The sequence below is a fragment of the Mastomys coucha genome, unplaced genomic scaffold (genome assembly GCF_008632895.1).
Source record: "Mastomys coucha isolate ucsf_1 unplaced genomic scaffold, UCSF_Mcou_1 pScaffold21, whole genome shotgun sequence".
NCBI lineage: Eukaryota > Metazoa > Chordata > Mammalia > Rodentia > Muridae > Mastomys > Mastomys coucha.
The window spans coordinates 112,212,496-112,232,000 of NW_022196904.1; the positions used below are offsets into that span (position 1 = coordinate 112,212,496).

The window sequence follows — 19,505 nt, forward strand, 5'->3', positions numbered from 1 at the left end:
CAGTAGTTACAGTGTGGTGGGTGATGCTTTATAGAAGAGAAATAAACAAGAGCTTTCTCAGTCCAGCTCAGGGCCTTTTACTACTGGACTAGAGGTCTTAAGATTTAACCAGAACTGGGCGGTGGTGGCGCACGCCTTTAATCCCAGCACTTGGGAGGCAAAGGCAGGCGGATTTCTGAGTTCAAGGACAGCCAGGGCTATACAGAGAAACCCTCTCTAGAAAAAAAACAAACAACAAAAAACTTTACCAGAATTTTCTCAAGTATTCTCTCCAGTACCAGTTCTGTTTTGTTCTGTAGTGGACCATTGGACTATTGCAGGTACAACAGTCCACCAGTCATCACAGAGCAGCCTTAAACAGGCTTATGTTCTGTGTTTTGTAATAACTATCGCCTTTGACACTGGGAAGTCTTAACGGAGGAGATAGCAGGACTGGGCTTGAGTTGAAACCAGTTCTCACACCATGTCAGTTGTTGTTTCAGAAATGAGGTCTATTCTTGGTACTTTCATCAGGTTATTTACAGATATTCACGCTGAACAGTCATATTCACCTGTCACTTTGCAGTTACACATACACCAGACAAATAGTTTCTTAGGTTTGTCTAAGGTGCTGTCCAGGTAATTCTTCTTTCTTGGCAGGTGCACAAGTTCTATCCTGTCACCTGCATTTATTTCCTATTACCAGTGGGAAACTGTTAACACTGCCCTTTTATATGAAAATGAAGGGTTTTCCACCTGTATCCTCTAAAAACTTAAAATAGGGATTAAGCCTAACATGGTTGTGTCCATTAATAAGCCCTGCACTTTAGGATGATGAGGCAGGGAGATGCACATTTGAGGCAACCTGAGTTATATAATGGATTATTGGAGCAATCCAGGTTACACAGTGAATCATGTCTCAAATGATAAAATAGAAAACAAAGCGCAGACTCATCTGGAGACCTGGGTTAGATTCCCAGCACCCCGGTGGTGGCTCTAGCCCTCTGTAACTCTAGCCCCAAGGGATCCAATGCCTCTGGATTCCACTGGCACTGTACACATAGAGTGTACAGAGGATACACTTGGAGGCAGAACACCCATGTAAAAGCTTAACATTTTTTAAAGATCAAGAATATAAAAATAATGTGAAACAATAACAGTTAGTAGAGAATTGAAGGTTCCTTTAGAATAGTGGCTCTCAACCTTCCTAATGCTCTGACCCTTTATTACAGTTCCTCGCGTTGTGGTGATCCTCGACCATAAAATTATTTTGTTGCTACTTCATAACTGTAATTTTGCTACTGTTATGAATTGTAATGTCTGATAGGTATCCCACAGTTGAGAACCCCTGCTTTAGGCCATCAGTCAGTTGCTCCATTTGTTCTTTTGTTGTATATTTTACGTAACAAATATTTGCTCTCTGGTCAAGTGTAGTATGGTAAAGAGAGATGACCATGAGCATCATCCTGGTCAAGAATGGCCACCATTGTGGACACATGAGTATCTTGTTTGGAAAGTTTGACTCCAGGTAGTGATATCTCTTCAGAAACTTGCACCTCTGAGTGAGGGTGTTCTGAAGCCTAAAGCTTCTGTTTAGGTTGTTTTCTTAGTGCCTTTGAGTTTGAAGGTAAAGTATACTTCACTAGCTAATCTTTTTCCAATTCTTTTTGTTGTTGTTGTTGTTGGAATTAGTGCCAGAACAGATAAAGCCCAGTGTAAGCCAGCCTCAGCCTGCCAACTCTGATAACGGCACTTCCACAGCAACCAGCACTAATAATAATGCCAAGCGAGCTACAGCCAGCAATCAGCAGCCGCCGCCGCAGCAGCAGCAGCAGCAGCAGCAGCAGCAGCAGCAGCAGCAGCAGCAGCAAGAGCAGCAGCAGCCCCAGCAGCCACAAGCCTTGCCTCGGTATCCACGTGAAGTACCTCCACGATTTCGCCACCAGGAACACAAACAGCTTCTAAAGAGGGGTCAGCATTTTCCTGTTATAGCAGCAAACTTGGGATCTGCTGTTAAGGTGTTAAACAGCCAATCAGAAAGCAGTGCTGTAACAAATCAACAGCCACAAAATAACGGAGAGGTGCAGAACAGCAAGAGCCAGTCAGGTGAGTAAAGACAGTTCTTACAGAACTCACTGGCAGTTTAGGAATGTTATAATCTATAGTTTTTGGTGATATGTTTCATGTAGCAAGAGCTGGGCTTTGATTTTAGAATCTTGAATAGGCAGCTTGAGTGGAGAATCTTTTACTGTCAGGTACAAACCTGTCTTACTTAGAAAGTGAATATAGTAATTGCTTTTGTCTTCTTTCAGGTCCCATACTTTAAGTATGTAGTTTGTAGTTCAAATCGAGCCCTCCTTGTGTTATTCAGTTATATACATTTATTCCTCAGCCACCCTACTCTAGGATAGTTATCGTCTTTATCCCTGTCCATCCCTGGTAACTAGTCATTTGCTGCCTGAATGCTCTTTTGTATATACCGAGCACTATTCTTTGTCTTAAGATACAATATGATATTTCACAGCTAATAAATAGCACATTTTGGATTTAAATCCATGAGTCTGACTCCAGAGCCATGCTTTATAAACACCATGGTGCTCTCTAGTATTACATTGGATGTGATAGGAAAGAGACAAGAAGGTATTTCTAAGCTAGGTCTCTAGAGCAGCACATTTTTAGAAGGACATAGATGTATTTCCTCTGCTCCCAAATCCCTTACTGCCTGTGTGAGATTGATCAAGAAACTAATTCACGAGACCTTCCTTTTGGTTTTTAATTGTTTTGTTTTAAGAGTCTCACCTTGGAACTCTTAAGTGGCCTTGAACTCTGAGAAATATACCTGCCTCAGCCTCTCAAGTGCTGGGATTAAAAGGTTTATGCCACCATACCCATCAAATACCTTCTTTCTTAATTTATAATATAGACACCAGGATCCTACCTTACAAGGGTGCTTTGAAGTCTAAATTGTATGAGATAGTAAAACAGTCAGCTCAGTGTCTGATGTTTAAATGCTGAATACATTTTCTTATCCCTACATGTTAGTTAGGTTTTCGATTGAGGCAATGAAATGTCACAAAGCAAGTTGGGGGTAAGGTATTTTGTTGTTGTTGGTTTATACTTCCTTCCATATTGCTGGTCATCATAGAAGGAAGTCAGGGCAAGAACCTGGAGGCAGCAGCTGATGCTAAGGCCATAGCGGGGTGCTGCTTACTGGCTTGCTCCTTATGGCTTGCTCAGTCTCCTTTCTTATAGAACCCCGGACCACTTGCCCAGGGATGGCTCCAGTCAGGGTGGACTGTGCTCTCTCCCATCAATCACTAATTAAGAAAATGCCCTTTAACTAGATTTTATGGAGACATTTCTCAATTGGCTTTTTCTCCTTTCTTTTCCCAACTTAGCTTGTGTCAGGTTGACATAAGACTAGCCAGCACACACTAACATTTACTCAAAGACTACACTTTTCAAAATGAGTTTAACATTGTATAACCAGGCCAGGTTATAGGTAATTAAGAAGTTGAATTTCATTTGGGAAGCCAGGTTGGAAAACAGTGTATTACTTAGTGGCATAAGCAATCTGTTAGTAAAGTATTACTTATCCATCAAATGCCTGAATTTCTGTGATGAGCCAGGTCTAATGGTATATGATAAACAGACAGTGACATGATATAGTATATTTATAAAATTTTATGTATGTCTCTTCCATTTGGGAAAAGAACAAACAAAGCTATTTTTAAAATGAAAACAACAGTAGTGCAATAAGAGTCATGTATCTCAGAAATAAGTATGGGACTGGAGAGATGGTTTACTCAGTAAAGTGCCTACTATGCAAGCATGAGGGCTGAATTCAGATGTTCAGCACCTCTATTTTTTTAAATAAGGCCAGAGAGACTGATGCATGTTTGTAATATTAACACTGGGAAGATAAGGTAAGGGAGGATCCTTGGGTCTTGTTGACAAGCCAGTCTAGGCAAAGAAACACAAAAAAAAAACCCAAAAACTCAAGAATGAAGACACCCAGCATCAGTCTCTGCCCTCCATACACATGCACAATCATGTACATATACACAAAATAAGTGTAAGTCAGAGGAATCAAGTTTTATATCAAGTTTTATAGCTACACATTCCAATGAAAAGTTCTCAGGTGTGAACATAGGCAGAGCCTCTAAAGAAAGCGAGGAAGAAGACCCTCTGCCTGTGTCTAGAAGAGCTTAGCAAGCAGGGGCCACATTAAACCCTAAAGCCACTAGGGAATACAGACTATGAAACTGAAACATCTGAGGAACAGGATGGGTACTTTAGACTTTATAGGCTTATTTATTAAACCTTCATAAAATATGTGTACTTGTGATCTTGCATGAGTATATATGTACCATGTGTGCAAGCCTAATGGCCTGAGTTCTGGCTTTCAGGAACACACATACCACACAGACAGACAGACAGATAGACAGACAGACAGACATGACATGGGACAGTTACACAAATATATAGATAATATGTGTAAATAAAAATAATTTTTAAAAAAATAGGAAAAATACCGAGTTAAGGAAAATTATTAAAGAAGTTTTATGCTTCACCCCACATTTTCTAGAAGGAGGTGTTGTAGGGGTGTGAGTATTTATTACAGTAGTAAAGCAGGCACGTTACACTAGCTATGATTTTGTCCTTCATGTGGGTGATGAGTGAAAACCTGTTTGGGAGAAGAGTAGAAGAATGACAATCCTGGGTGTGCATTCATTAATGATGGGGGTGCCTTACATGGACCAGATGCAGCTCCCTTAGTTAATCATTTAATTCTTCTAGTAGTCATGAGGGTAGTCGCTGCTGTCTAGATAAGGAAACTAAGGTAGATAGAGAGACAAGGTCTTGCCTTTGGTCTCAGAGACAGTGTAAGCGGTATAAAATGTCTCTTGACTTGTTTGTTTTATTTTGAGACAGGCAGGGTCTCTCTACTTAGCCTTGGCTGTTCTGGAAGTCAGTGTGTATACCAGGTTGGTCTAGAACCCACAGAAGTCCAGCCACCTATGCCTCCCAAGTTCTGGGAGTAAAGGTATGCTCCATCATGCCTGAACTTTCATGGAATTCTCACCTGCTGACAGCAGTTACTAAATGCTTTTCTTGGATAGTTAATGGTTAATTAAACAACCAGGTTTATTAAAAGGCTACCCTTGCCCTTCTGTTGCTGGATATGGTGGCACATGGTTGTAATCATAATCTCAATATTCCTGTGGCTAATGCTGAAAGGTTGTTCACAAATTCAAGACCAGCCTGGGCTACACAGAAAAATGCCATCTCAAAAATCAAAGAACCAGGGGTAAAGTGCAGTGTTAAAATATTTGGCAAGCATGTAAAGGGTTCAGTCCCTATCACTCCCAACCCCCAGATGAAAATAACATGACTTCATTTCACAGGTTCTTGTCCTCTAGCATCTATGAAGGATCCAAGCTTAAGGCCTGTTGTTGCTAATGTGTCAGTCCTTTTTTCTTTTTCTTTCTTTCTTTTTTTTTTTTTAAGATACTTTGCTGTATGGAGGATTGTAATTATCTTGTGTCTCTTGTATATTCTGTTGCTGTGATGAAGCACTATGATCAAAATGCAGCTTTGGAAGGAAAGGGTTTATTTGGCTTATAATTCCACAACACTGTTTATCATCAAAGGAAGTCAGTGCAGGAACTCAAATAGGGCAGGAACCTGGAAGCAGGAGCTTACGCAGAGTCCATGGAGGAGTGCTGCTTACCCAGCTTGCTTTCTTACAGAAGCCAGGACTTGTCCAGGGATGGCACCACCCACAGTGGGCTGAGACTTCCCCCGACAATCATTAATCAGGAAAATACCCCGTAGGGTTGCCAACAGCTTGATCAATTTTGATTTTTGGTTTTTTGATTGGTTTTTGTTTTTATTTTGGCTTTGGTTTTGCTTTTTTGAGACAGAGTCTCTCTGTGTAGTCCTGACTATGCTGGAACTTGTTCTGTCTGTAGACCAAACTGGCAAGTTAACTTCTGTCCCTTGGTTTCTCACATACAAAATGAGGGCAATACTTGCACTCAACAATTGTCCCAGGCACTTGGTGCAAGGGTTTGCAGACCTGCTGCTGTGTAGCAGTGAGTGCTGGCCATGGGTTGATATTGCCCCGTACGTTACAGTGTAGAATTATTAATTCTAGGAAAACTGACTTTTTAGTTCCTTTTATCATATGGATTCTATATGAGCAATAAAGAAGACAAATATCATTGACTACTTTTTGGGGGGATGAATGAATGGATGAACAGAGTTCTACTAATTAGTCCTTGCCTCTGAATCACAGATCTGCTACCTGGGGCAGCAGAACCAGCTACTCACACTGCTAAAGCAATTGTAAAGGGAGCAGTAGTTGTGCACTTTGCAGCACTTACGTTATGCTCACTCGATATGTTACAGGCCGATCTCTAGTTGCTTTTCTTGCCATTATTATAGCTCTTCATCATTTGTTTCTTAGCATTTGTACTTTGAGAAAAAGTGGTACAAGCAGCAACATTTTTCCATACTAGCAAATCATACTAATAGTGTGACTGATTTAGTTCTAGACCTTCATCCTGGGAACTGTAGTGAAAGCCACCCTTCAAGACAGCCTAAGTACAAATGTTTTATGTAGCTAAGGTCACAGATGCATTTCTGCCCACTAGACCCTTAAATGAGATAGACTGAGAAACTAACAGAAACACTTAGTGATGCTGACTGTGGGAAAAAATGATTGTAGTTAGATGGCAGTCTAAGGCTTGGTCATATCATTGGTCCCTTATTATTGGCCTTCAGTATCAGCTGCTGAATTACTGATCATAATTTGGTAATTTTTCAACATGCCAATTTTTCTGTTATCTCTTAATAAACATGGCTATGAAAGTAAATTAGAAGATTGTTTAGAATGAATGTTCTTCCTTGTGTATAGCATGGTATTTAAGTGTACACACTAACAAAACAGATACAGTGCCAAGGCTTGGGGATCCACACAGAACTGTTCCAACCCAAAGGACTTGTGTGGAAAGCTGTTGTAGGAAACTGAATCATTTGGGGCTGCTTACACTTATCTACCTTTCTGCCTCCCAGTCTGTTTTCTCCCATGTCAAGTCCTAAGCCTGGATTGTCCTAATTCATCATTACCACGCAGTCTTCCTCACTCCAGGATTCTTATATTTGTTGGATATTGTCCATTTATATATTTAGCAGGTCTCCCTGTGGGACTTTCTGTTCCATGCTGTACTGTAAGGTATTGAACAAAGCAGCAGAATTCTGCCTATGAAATTACTGAACATGGAGAATTGGTGGCTGAAAGATAATCAGTGCCTCAAAGCCATTCTGCGGAGCATCTTGCTAATGTTGAAGAGCTACGTGTATTTGTAATGGATCATCATTTTTCTCAGCCTACATAATATTTTGGAAATTGTTAACACTTATAAATAGATATACTTCTCCTTTATTCTAGATATAAATCATAATACTTCAGGATCCCATTATGAAAATTGCCAGCGGGGACCTGTGTCTTCTACAAGTGACTGTAGCACAAGCTGTAAGAATGCTGTAAACGACTTGTTGGACAAAGCAGCATGGCCCTCAGCCCCTGGCAGTGACCCTGAGTTGGCTTCAGAATGTATAGATGCTGATTCTGCCTCCAGTTCTGAGTCAGAAAGAAACATCACTGTCATGGCTTCAGGGAACACGGGTGGTGAGAAAGATGGCCTTCGGAACAGCACTGGACTCGGTTCTCAAAGCAAATTTGTGGTTGGTAGCAGCAGCAATAATGTGGGCCATGGAAGTAGTACTGGCCCATGGGGCTTTCCCCATGGAGCCATAATAAGCACATGTCAGGTCTCTGTGGATGCTCCTGAAAGCAAACCAGAAAGTAGTAACAATAGAATGAATGCTTGGGGCACTGTAAGTTCTTCATCAAATGGAGGGTTAAATCCAAGCACTTTGAATTCAGCTAGCAACCATGGTGCCTGGCCAGTATTAGAAAACAATGGACTTGCCCTAAAAGGGCCTGTAGGGAGTGGGAGTTCTGGCATCAATATTCAGTGTAGTACCATAGGCCAGATGCCTAACAATCAGAATATCAACTCTAAAGTCAGTGGCTCTTCTACCCATGGTACCTGGGGTAGCCTTCAGGAAACTTGTGAGCCTGAAGTAAGTGGTACACAGAAGGTTTCATTCAGTGGTCAACCTCAGAATATCACCACTGAAACGACTGGACCAAATAACACTACTAACTTTATGACCTCTAGTTTACCAAACTCCGGTTCAGTACAAAATAATGAACTGCCTACTAGTAATCCAGGGGCCTGGCGTGTGAGCACAATGAATCATCCTCAGATACAGGCTCCGTCAGTTATGAATGGCACTTCCCTTTCTCACCTTAGTAATGGAGAGTCAAAAACTGGAGGCTCCTACGGTACTACATGGGGTGCCTATGGTTCTAATTACTCTGGTGATAAATGTGCAGGCCCTAATGGCCAAGCCAATGGTGACACTGTGAATGCAACTCTAATGCAGCCTGGCATAAATGGGCCTATGGGAACTAACTTTCAAGTTAATACAAATAAAGGGGGAGGTGTATGGGAGCCTGGGACAGTGAATTCCCAGAGTTCACCATGGGGAAGTGGAAATGGTGCAAATTCTGGAGGAAGTCGAAGAGGATGGGGAAGTCCTGCACAGAACACTGGCACTAGTCTATCCAGTGTTGAGTGGAACAAACTGCCTAGCAACCAGCATTCCAATGACAGTGCAAATGGCAATGGTAAGAAGCTTACAAATGGATGGAAATCTACTGAGGAAGACGATCAGGGTTCTGCCACATCTCAGACGAATGAGCAAAACAGTGTGTGGGCCAAAGCAGGAGGCACAGTGGAGAGTGATGGTAGTGCAGAGAGCACTGGACGCCTTGAAGAAAAAATAACTGGGGAAAGTCAGAGTAGAGATAGAAGAAAAATTGATCAGCACACATTACTCCAAAGCATTGTAAACAGAACTGACTTAGATCCACGTGTCCTATCCAACTCTGGGTGGGGACAGACTCCTATTAAGCAGAATACTGCCTGGGATACAGAGACATCACCAAGAGGGGAAAGAAAGACTGACAATGGGACAGAGGCCTGGGGAAGCTCTGCAACACAGACTTTTAACTCAGGGGCATGTACAGATAAGACTAGCCCTAATAGTAATGATACCTCATCTGTATCAGGGTGGGGTGATCCCAAACCTACTCTGAGGTGGGGAGATTCCAAAGGCTCAAACTGCCAGGGGGGGTGGGAAGATGATTCTGCTGCTACAGGAATGATCAAGAGCAATCAGTGGGGGAATTGCAAAGAAGACAAGTCTGCATGGAATGATTCGCAAAAGAACAAACAAGGCTGGGGTGATGGACAAAAGGCAAGCCAAGGTTGGTCCGTTTCTGCCAGTGATAACTGGGGAGAATCTTCCAGGAGTAACCATTGGGGTGAGGCTAATAAGAAATCCAGCTCAGGAGGCAGTGACAGTGACAGGTCCATTTCTGGTTGGAATGAACTTGGGAAGACTAGTTCTTTTACTTGGGGAAATAATATAAATCCAAATAACTCATCAGGATGGGATGAATCTTCTAAACCTAATTCTTCCCAGGGATGGGGAGACCCTCCAAAGTGTAATCAGTCTTTAGGCTGGGGAGATTCATCAAAACCAGTTAGTTCTCCAGATTGGAACAAGCAACAAGACATTGTTGGATCATGGGGAATCCCACCAGCCACCAGCAAGCCTCCTGGTACAGGCTGGCTCGGGGGTCCTATTCCTGCTCCAACAAAGGAGGAAGAACCCACAGGCTGGGAGGAGCCATCCCCAGAATCTATACGACGAAAAATGGAGATCGATGATGGAACTTCAGCTTGGGGAGACCCAAGCAAATACAACTACAAAAATGTGAACATGTGGAATAAAAACATCCCGGAAGGCAGCAGCCGCTCAGACCAGCAAGCACAGATGCACCGGCTATTGCCAGCTGCAAGTGCTGTCTCAAGCAAGGAGACCAGCAGTGGCTCTGGTAAGCGTTCCTGTGTGGAGTGCAGAGGTATTATGGAAGCAAGCTTTGTGTTGACATGCTGTCATAAGATTTGTGTAAACACAGCTCTTGGATATGCACATCAAGACCTTTCAGCTGTGACCTAGAGGTGATGTTCACCTGGCAACAACTCTGTCTTGAGGAGTGTTGCTCTATTCTGTTAGGAATGTAGTAGAAGGGGTTAAGTGGTAAAGTTACATACTGATTTAGGTATTCTTAGTCAACCCTTAACAATGTAGTTTCACTATTGAAGTACAATAAAGCCAAGTGCCTGAGTACAGTACTCTAGATATTTGGTATTATATTTGACCTTAGGGGATTTTCTAAATGAGGCATGAAGTCAGTGTCTCCTCAGATAACTGCATACAGTGTGCGCATCTAAAGCATAGCACTGCTTTCTACTATACTCCGACCTCTCCTTTCCTGTACTCCGTTTTTTCCTCTTTAAATTGATAGGGCAAGATTTTCTAAATGTGGCAGGCCTACGTTGCTTTTGTTAATGAGTGTTTTACTGAGTAATGCTCCATTGGTTAGAGAGCCAATAATGTTTTCACGAATTCTTCTTTTAGTGCCTAATTGTGTGGGGTTTTTGTTTTGCTTTGGAATATAAGCCTAGTCTATTGGTTTATGCTTGACTCTTAGGGAAAGTGTAGACCTTTTTTCCAGTGTGTATAAGGTAGGCTGGCTACGTACCTGATGGTAGTCACATAGTTCTTCACTACACTGCTGTGGGAAGAGTATCCTTTCAGGAAAGTGTAATCACTTTAACTTTACACCACACCTGCCTCAGTTCTTAGGCTTTGGTTCATACGCACCTGACATTTTTAGGAAGATGATTTGCTATAATGATATTATTCAAAAGAGTCTGCCCTAACACCAAGAAGGCAGTTTTGAAAGAAAAGGATAAAACATTATACAATTATATTAATTCAGAATAATTTGTGTTCTTCACAAAATATGTCTCTTACTTGTCACAGCATCATTTTTCAGTGTGTGATGTGAAATTCTCCATCTCGTTTCCCAAGTCCTCTTCCTTGTCCTTTATTTGAGGTGCTTCCTAATATCTATGCTGATGACTTCTTTCCCCATATTTTCTAAAGGCTGGGGTGAGCCTTGGGCAGAGCCATCTACTCCAGCCACGACTGTGGATAATGGTACTTCAGCCTGGGGCAAGCCCATAGACAGTGGTCCCAGCTGGGGAGAACCCATTACTGCAGCATCCAATGCATCCACATGGGGCTCCAGCTCTGTTGGTCCACAATCATTAAGCAAATCTGGTAAGTCATCTGTGATCTTTAGCAGCTATTTTGTAGTGGTGCTGTTGATAAACTCATGAGCTACATTTAAATGATGGGCTAGTGCTCCTAAATTGTCACTACTAATGTATTTCTCAAAAGTAACTGCTAATGATTTACATATCCTCTACCAAATCTAAATTCTTTCTCTTGTTGGATTATTTAAAACTGAATTTAGCAGTTTTCACGCCATTCAGCTTGAGAGGTTAGATAGTATAATGTGAGACACATGTCCAAACCATCAAATATTACATGGGATGGATTCTGGAATACACAGTTTCTCTACCCTGTTGGGCTCAGGACATGTTATAGGAGCCCCATAGACTGTGTGTAGAGATAGATGTTTGCTCTGTTGTGGCTTCAGTACCTTTTGAACAGCCTTGTAGAGAGTATAATATAGAAAATTATCTTTTCGGTCTCATTCACCCTCTGTCCTTTGTATTATTTTAAAGACCAAATAGGTATGCATAAGAAACCACTATTGCCCATAATTAGAAACCCTAAGATTTGTGAAGACATGGAAAGTTTCATTGAATGTTTTAATAAAAATAAGTTCTTCCCAGTGACTTTCAATATAGTAGAAATATACCTTTTACATGTATTTGAGAAGTAAAGGTGTGTTTGGTTTAGCTTGCATGTCTCTGTACTTTGAAAGATGCTTGTCATCTTGGAGAATTTTTTCCTTAAGTTCTGTTTGTCTTTGTATCATAAATCTATAAATCAGGGCCCAAATCTATGCAAGATGGCTGGTGTGGTGATGATATGCCATTGCCTGGAAGTCGCCCCACTGGCTGGGAAGAGGAGGAGGATGTAGAGATTGGAATGTGGAACAGTAACTCATCTCAAGAGCTTAACTCATCTTTAAATTGGCCACCATATACCAAGAAAATGTCATCAAAGGTAAACATTTCAAGAGCTTTGCTCTTGAAACTTTAAATCTCAAAGGTAGTTTACCCACAGAAAATTCATCTATCTGCCCATTTATGGCAGGCAGTACAGTCCAGGCAGCCCCCAACTTAGGGATAGCCTCTTGAATGGGCAGCAATTAGGAAAACATAAGACCATGGGAACTTCCTTTCTCCCCACTGCTACAGCTTGGGATTTCTCTCCTCCTCAGCTTCACCAGTACTGCCTGGTGCAACAAGCCCCACATGGTGCCAGCAGTGGTGAGGATGAAGAGAAGGGCAAATCCATGTTGACTCTCCATTTCACTGCCAGTTCATCTCCATCCCATTAACCTCCTCACCAGAGTCCCAGCCTTCCCCTTACCCAGAGTCACTGTTCTGTTTATTCACTAACCATCATTGTCCCTTTCTCATCCCCAAGGTCCTGTGATGAAAATCCCTAGGAAGAATTTCCATACCTGATTTTACATGAAAAATGGGTTGCATTTGTTCAAAATATAGTCTGCTATGCCCTAAGGTCTTCTCAAGTTTTGGAAGTTGCACCAGCTTGACAAATAGGTCTGATGTTGAGCCAGGTTTAGGAACCACTGGGTCCTGGGAACTAGTAGTATTGGGGACTAGGGGCTGGAGGTAGATTCTCCTGGGGACATCTTTCAAATTAGGTGTCCAGTCTCACAAGTGACTCTAAAATGTTCTCATCACCCTATTTGAGAATGATTACCTTTTGAAGACCTGTCATATATTTGGTGGGTACCTGGCCTAACTCAAGGCTAAAGGTTGGTCCGTTTTAATTCTGGGATTCAAAGTCTAGGACCTGCCATTTTCATTTTATAATTTTTTCATTTGGCTGGATTTGCCTATTGATGCCTGGCCATGTAGCTTATGACATGCTTGTACATGTTTTACATGAATCATTTGATCCTCATAACCTTCTGAGATAGGATACTGAGGAAGAAGTTGAGACTGGAAAAGGTGACTGGCCCAAAGTTACATAAGTAGTAAGTGACAGAACAAAAGACTCAACATAGGTCTTGCAATTCAACACCTTGTTCTTCCCACTGGACCATGCTGTTTTGTGACTTTGTCTTTCCTTACAGGGTCTGAGTGGCAAAAAAAGGAGAAGGGAAAGGGTGTGTAGCCTTTTTACTCTTTCTCCTTTGTTTCTACTAGTAAAAATCTTTAGAGAGCAACTGCAAACTCTTATTTAGCTTCTGCTGTGTGCCAGGTACTGTGCTTGGTGCTGGGGTTCAAATACACTGAAGAGCAGCCCTTTTAGGGGCTCCTAGTCTCTGGTGGGGCATCAGGCGAGCACAAGTGTGCTGGGATGTAGACGATGCCTGGGGTGGCCTGAAAGATTTCTAAAAAAATGACAAAGCTGGCTCTGTAGTTAGAGGAAAGATAAATAGGAACTTTATTTTTGACAAAGTGTGGAGCCAGTGAAATTTACAAGAAGGCAACTTCAATGACTTTTTTAAAATAAAACTTATTCAAAGAGAGCTATCTAATGGTGTGAAGTATCAGTTGGAGTAGAGAAAAACTAGAGGTAGGGATCTCAAGAGGCTGCTACATCATCCCAGGTGGAAAAGAAAAACAGTTAGAAATGCATTTAAGAATAGAAGGGGCAGAGGTTGGCAGTTGTTCAGGCCATGGGAGGAAGTGGAAAGGGGAAACAGGAATCAGAGGCGCCTTCAGAATTTTTGGAGAGGGTTAGGTGCTTGCTTTAGAGATCTGCCTTTGTGGGGAGTTAAGCTGTGCTGTTTCACAGTCAGAAGGAACAGGTAATAGCACTGGGAAAGGACATTAGTACACTGAGATAGGTGGTCCTATGGCCATTATGTCAATGTGAGGCCTAGGTCTCTGGTTTCCAGCCTTGCTCTGTTTCTGCTGCCAGTTCTCAGTGTCCTATCTGTGCTGCTCAGCCCATCACAGCAGTTCAACTGCTGCTCAGGGTACTGTGTTCTTAGCAGCACAAATTGAAGCCTTTAAAGACACTATCATGAGGAAATATTTAGTGGGTGTTTGGGAGAGATGTTTTTTTAGTAAAGTGTTCCTTCATATCATGATTAAATTATGGATTAAATTGGTTTGTTAGGACTAAGCTGAGAATCTACATATTAATTTTTACTTTAATAGGAGATTCCAAAAACCTAAATGATGATACGTGTCAGGGAACACAGTCTATCTGTGAGGCGGGAATGTCCCATGGTCCTCCATAGCTTTTGTCTTTTCCTTCTGACTGCCTGCCTTTAGAGATCTCTCTATACATTACAGCTATACCAGAGGCCTGGAGCAAAGGAAGTTGAAAATCAAATGAGTTTATTTATTTAATTGTTAATACCTCTAAATAAGAATTGATTGAAGGAGAAAATATTGGCTAAAAAATGAGAGTTGGGAATTGTCTTGAAGTTTTACTAGTCCATCACGATGTCCAGATAATTAGAGATGGCCATGGCATCTTCTCTACTCTTTTATTTACAAAGGGAATGATGAAAGGCGGAAACAAACAAGAAGACGCGTGGATAAACCCATTCGTTAAACAGTTTTCAAATATCAGTTTTTCAGTAAGTATATTTTCTTAGCATCCAATAATACCCTTTTTAGTAGTGGTTCATAGTATATCCCAGTTTTATTTTATTTTATTAAAAATCATTTCTTGGGCTGGAAAAATGGCTCAGCAGTTATGAGCACTGACTGCTGTTCCAGAGGTCTTGAGTTCAATTCCCAGCAACCACATGGTGGCTCACAACCATCTGTAATGGGATCTGATGCCCTTTTCTTGTGTGTCTGAAGACAGCGACAGTGTATTTACATAAAACAAATAATACTTTTTTTAGAAAAATTATTTCTCATCTTTAAGTCTTTAAAATATGTCGATTAGAGTAAAATTAGCCAACAAGACTTAATTCTTAAATTTTATAAATTTTGAGCACATCTTAAAAATATATTAAAACATAATATTTTAAAAAATAGGGCTGGAGAGTCAGTTCCATAGTTGAGAGGACTTGCTCTTCTTCAAAGGAGCAGAGTCTGTCCCCAGTACTTGTGGAGCAGATTCATACCCACGTTTACTTTAGCTCCAGGCATTTGAAGTTCTGTTCTGGCCTTTGCATACACTTGCACATCTGTGCCAAACACACAGAAATACATACAAATTTTAAAAAGAGAAACTTCATGATTTGCTTGCATTTTAGATGAAGAAATAAGGGAAGTTCTTCACTTTTTGTTTTACTTGGTAAAGTCTGCTAACGCATTGCCTTTTCCTTCTTCAGAGAGACTCACCAGAAGAAAATGTACAGAGCAATAAGATGGATCTTTCTGGAGGTGAGAGAAAAGTCAGTCATTCTGATCTGTGTTTATCTCTGATAAACAGTCCAGCTTGTGTCCTGCTATGTCTGAAAGAGCCCTCAGTGGAAGAGAGCAGTCCTGGCTCCTTACACAGACTCCTTGGTGTTGCACTGTATGAGCATAACCGAGTAAAGTGAGTTGTGACATCCCTTGAAGGGACACGTCACTGTGCACATCTCAGGTGGTGCTGGTGTCTGTCTGTGCTCTCAAAGTCCCATCAAGAGGGGATTATTGAGATTTAGGATGTAGTCATCTGGATCAGAGGACTGCATAATAAAGACTTTGGTAAATGACAGGCATCTCAAACCATAGTCAGAAATGGTAGGCAGTCCTTCGCTGGGGCAAGAAGTCTGAGAGTGGTACAAGGAGGGCAGGGCTGGAGTAGGTGGTGCAGCCTGGCCAAAGTGATGGTTCCAGATAACTAGGTAGAGGCTGGTCATTCTGAAATAGGGGATTAAAGGGGTTTTTGTGTGAGGGGGGGGATTCTTTGTTTTTTTATAAATGTGTTTTCAATAAATACCTATCATTTCCTGTTTTTTTACCCTCCCTTCTGGTCCTTTCCACACACATACATACTCATATACATACACTCATGCACACAGCAGAGAATAGGCCAGACAATACAACAGGTGGGAAAATCCAGAAAGAGACTTGTTATAATGACTAGATGATAATTCAAAGCTTCAAACTGAAACAGAAAATGGAATGACTTTATTCCTTTGGTGGAAAGTAGGATTCAAGAGAAGTCGGTTAGTTATTACTACTATAAGCAGTTGGTTATGGAAGGCATAGGAGATTGTATGGTGAAATGTGAGTCTGCTTTGCCTTCATAGCTTATTAGATAGTAGTACAATCAGGACAGAGCACAACAGGATAGATAAAGAAAGATGATCATAAATTAGAAATTATTGAATAACAAGGAATTAGAGTATCAATGGATTACCTGTTTTTTTTTTTTAAAAAAAAATAAAAACAGAGAGACTGAGATGGTATTCAAAAAGGGCACCTGTACCTTGTATTGGGATTCTGACCTTGTGCTAGGCAGGTATGCTGTGGCTTCTGATGAGGGCGCCCTGGAGCTTGGGGCTACAGAAGAAAGCATACCAGACCTGGGAGTCCAGGGCAGCATCTCTCCTGAACTCTTTACCCACATAGCTTTATTGCCAACTAGCAGAGAGAACAATAACATAAAGGACAGAAATGCATTTTACCCTAACAGAGTCAGCCCAAAATGTTGATTGTGAGGGGTGGATACTGAGATGCAGTAAATAAGATAGTAGTTGGTACTGTGTCCCCTAACCCTTGACACCTCACCTTCAATAGACATTTTACTGTGTACACTTGAAATTAAACGCAGTGGTGAAAATAACTCCATACTCAGGTCTAACTCACTACACAGCAGATTGCTTTCTTATGAGAAAGATGGAATGCATAGCCCCCATTGTGTCACTGCGGAAATGACCCTCAGTTCAGCCAATTCCTAACCTAAAGACTAAATTAAAGTGGGAAAGACCAAGAAAATGATTGGTCCATACAAATGAACACAAATTTAACATCCAGTGAAAACGAGATACACTTTAGGTGGTTTCAGGTAGGACTAGAAGCATTTCAAATGCTGAAAGTTTGGATTTGATAGTATTTGCATAAAGTACCAGTTGAACATCTAGAATCTAAAAACCTATACATTGAGCAACATCCACATAGAAACTCATATATTCAAAGCAGACAAACACCTTGGACTTTTTCCGTGTCTTGCTGTGATTATAGCACTGTTGGTGATGACCAGCTACTTACATGTCTCTTCATTCTAAATTCACTTTTTTGGACTGCGCTATGTAAGCATATCTAGATGTATTATCTGTTTTATCTTGCCACTCAGCACAGAAGATGGTCCTAGAAAAGTGAGGAGATGGAGGCATGGCTTAAGGAGGGCTGTCACACGCCCTCATGCCTCTCTCCCTGGTCAACAGAACTTGGGTTAGCTCATCATATACCTTCTTGGGAAAGAACTAAGAAGGGGTGTTGTTTGAGATTACTGATGATCTATCTGGTGAGGGTTTTTCCAGGTGCTAGAAAGTAGACTGTTCAAATACTTGATATATCTTAAGAAATTAATGTTATTTTAAAAGGTGTTTCTATTTAAAGAATTTTTCCTTTTGTTGGTATTTTGATGGTGATAGACATCTCAGAACATTTGCAGTAAATAAATGGGTTAGATTTTAGGACTGAGAAAATGTGGAGAATTAAGAGATGAATGTTACCTGTAAGTTGCAGAACTTATATAATGAAAATGTAGTTCTTACATATTTTTATTAAAGCAGAAATTGTTTCATTTTGGAAAGTGAACATTTTTTTTTTAAATGAAGTAATTTGGTTCTCTTCCTACTGGTGTTAATCGTTTGCATTTATTAGGAATGTTACAAGACAAGCGGATGGAGATTGATAAACATAGCCTGAATATTGGTGATTACAATCGAACGGTCGGGAAAGGCCCTGGGTCTCGGCCTCAGATTTCCAAAGAGTCTTCCATGGAGCGCAATCCTTACTTTGATAAGGTACAATCTTTCCTTCTTTTTTTTTCTTTTCTTTTTTTTAAATCTGAGAATAATAATATTTAGGGAAAATGTATATAATATAAAAAGTATAATCAAGTGAGTTTCCTATTAATGGAGTTTATTGTTTCACTTATATCTCAGTTTAGCATAGACCTTGTATTTATATTTTCTTCTTAGTCCCATGAAATATGTGTTTGGCTCTTTTTATGTGCTCTAGAATTAACACTAATCTGATCTCTTCTGTTTTCTACCTGTTTCCTGTTGGTGCTGGAATGTCATGTGACCTCTCCTCTGTTCCTGCAATGATTTCTCCTTTCTACTTGTTTGCTTGGCTGGTGTTACACATCTTTCTGTCTGTCCAATCAGGATGGCATTGTAGCAGATGAATCCCAAAACATGCAGTTTATGTCCAGTCAAAGCATGAAGCTTCCCCCTTCAAATAGTGCACTACCTAACCAGGCCCTTGGCTCCATAGCAGGGCTGGGTACGCAAAACTTGAATTCTGTTAGACAGGTAAGTCCAGATGTGCATTATAGGCTTTCTCTTGAATGATCTGTCTTAGTAGTAACGTCTCTCTTGTATGTAGTTACTGTGTTTAAACAGTAGAATCATATGGTAATGAGTGTCTTTCCCTGAAGAATCACTTTGTTCTTTTGTTGTTTGTTTTTTAGAATGGCAATCCCAGTATGTTTGGTGTTGGAAACACAGCAGCACAACCCCGGGGCATGCAGCAGCCTCCAGCACAACCTCTCAGTTCATCTCAGCCTAATCTTCGTGCTCAAGTGCCTCCTCCATTACTCTCCCCTCAGGTGACCAAACTCTGGGCCTCTCCTCCACTTTCTTTTGAAGGACCTTGAATAAGTTTATGTTTGGGGGCTGGAGAGATGGCTCAGCATTAAGAGCCCTAGTTGTTCTTCCAGAGGATCCAGTTTGATTCTCATCTCAGCTCCCACCTGTCTGTAACTCTATTCCTGGGGAATCTGTTGCCCTCCCCTGGCCTCTTTGGGCATCAGGAATGCATGTTATTTACTGACATACATGGAAGAAAAACATCCACTCATAAAAATAAGTTAAGTTAGCTGGGCAGTGGTGGCGCATGCCTTCAATCCCAGCACTTGGGAGGCAGAGGCAAGCGAATTTCTGAGTTCCAGGCCAGCCTAGCTTACAGAGTGAGTTCCAGGACAGCCAGGGCTATACAGAGAAACCCTGTCTCGAAAAACCAAACCAAACCAAACAAAAAACCAAAAATGTTAAATTTAAATTTTTATTTTTGAGATAAACACTGGGCATTGTAATAATTTTTGACATCTTTGGAGTGTTGTGAGTGCTAATTAGCTTCTGTTGCAAAAGTGTGAGTGAAGAATAAAGA

At 41.1% G+C, this 19,505-nt stretch overlaps 1 protein-coding gene across 5 annotated transcripts in view; it reads left to right on the top strand.

Moving 5' to 3' along the window:
* Positions 1-19,505, top strand: part of Tnrc6a (trinucleotide repeat containing adaptor 6A) — a 160,707-nt gene that overhangs the window by 127,145 nt on the left and 14,057 nt on the right. For 3 of the 5 annotated variants that reach the window (XM_031388189.1, XM_031388187.1, XM_031388190.1), the window contains 10 exons: positions 1,672-2,085; positions 7,436-10,018; positions 11,137-11,313; positions 12,056-12,231; positions 13,334-13,366; positions 14,717-14,797; positions 15,506-15,557; positions 17,994-18,136; positions 18,503-18,649; positions 18,808-18,945. In XM_031388189.1, the coding sequence (XP_031244049.1) occupies positions 1,672-2,085; positions 7,436-10,018; positions 11,137-11,313; positions 12,056-12,231; positions 13,334-13,366; positions 14,717-14,797; positions 15,506-15,557; positions 17,994-18,136; positions 18,503-18,649; positions 18,808-18,945 (3,944 nt within the window). The remainder of the gene's footprint in view (positions 1-1,671; positions 2,086-7,435; positions 10,019-11,136; positions 11,314-12,055; positions 12,232-13,333; positions 13,367-14,716; positions 14,798-15,505; positions 15,558-17,993; positions 18,137-18,502; positions 18,650-18,807; positions 18,946-19,505) is intronic. The other 2 variants (XM_031388188.1, XM_031388191.1) reach the window with 2 other exon arrangements.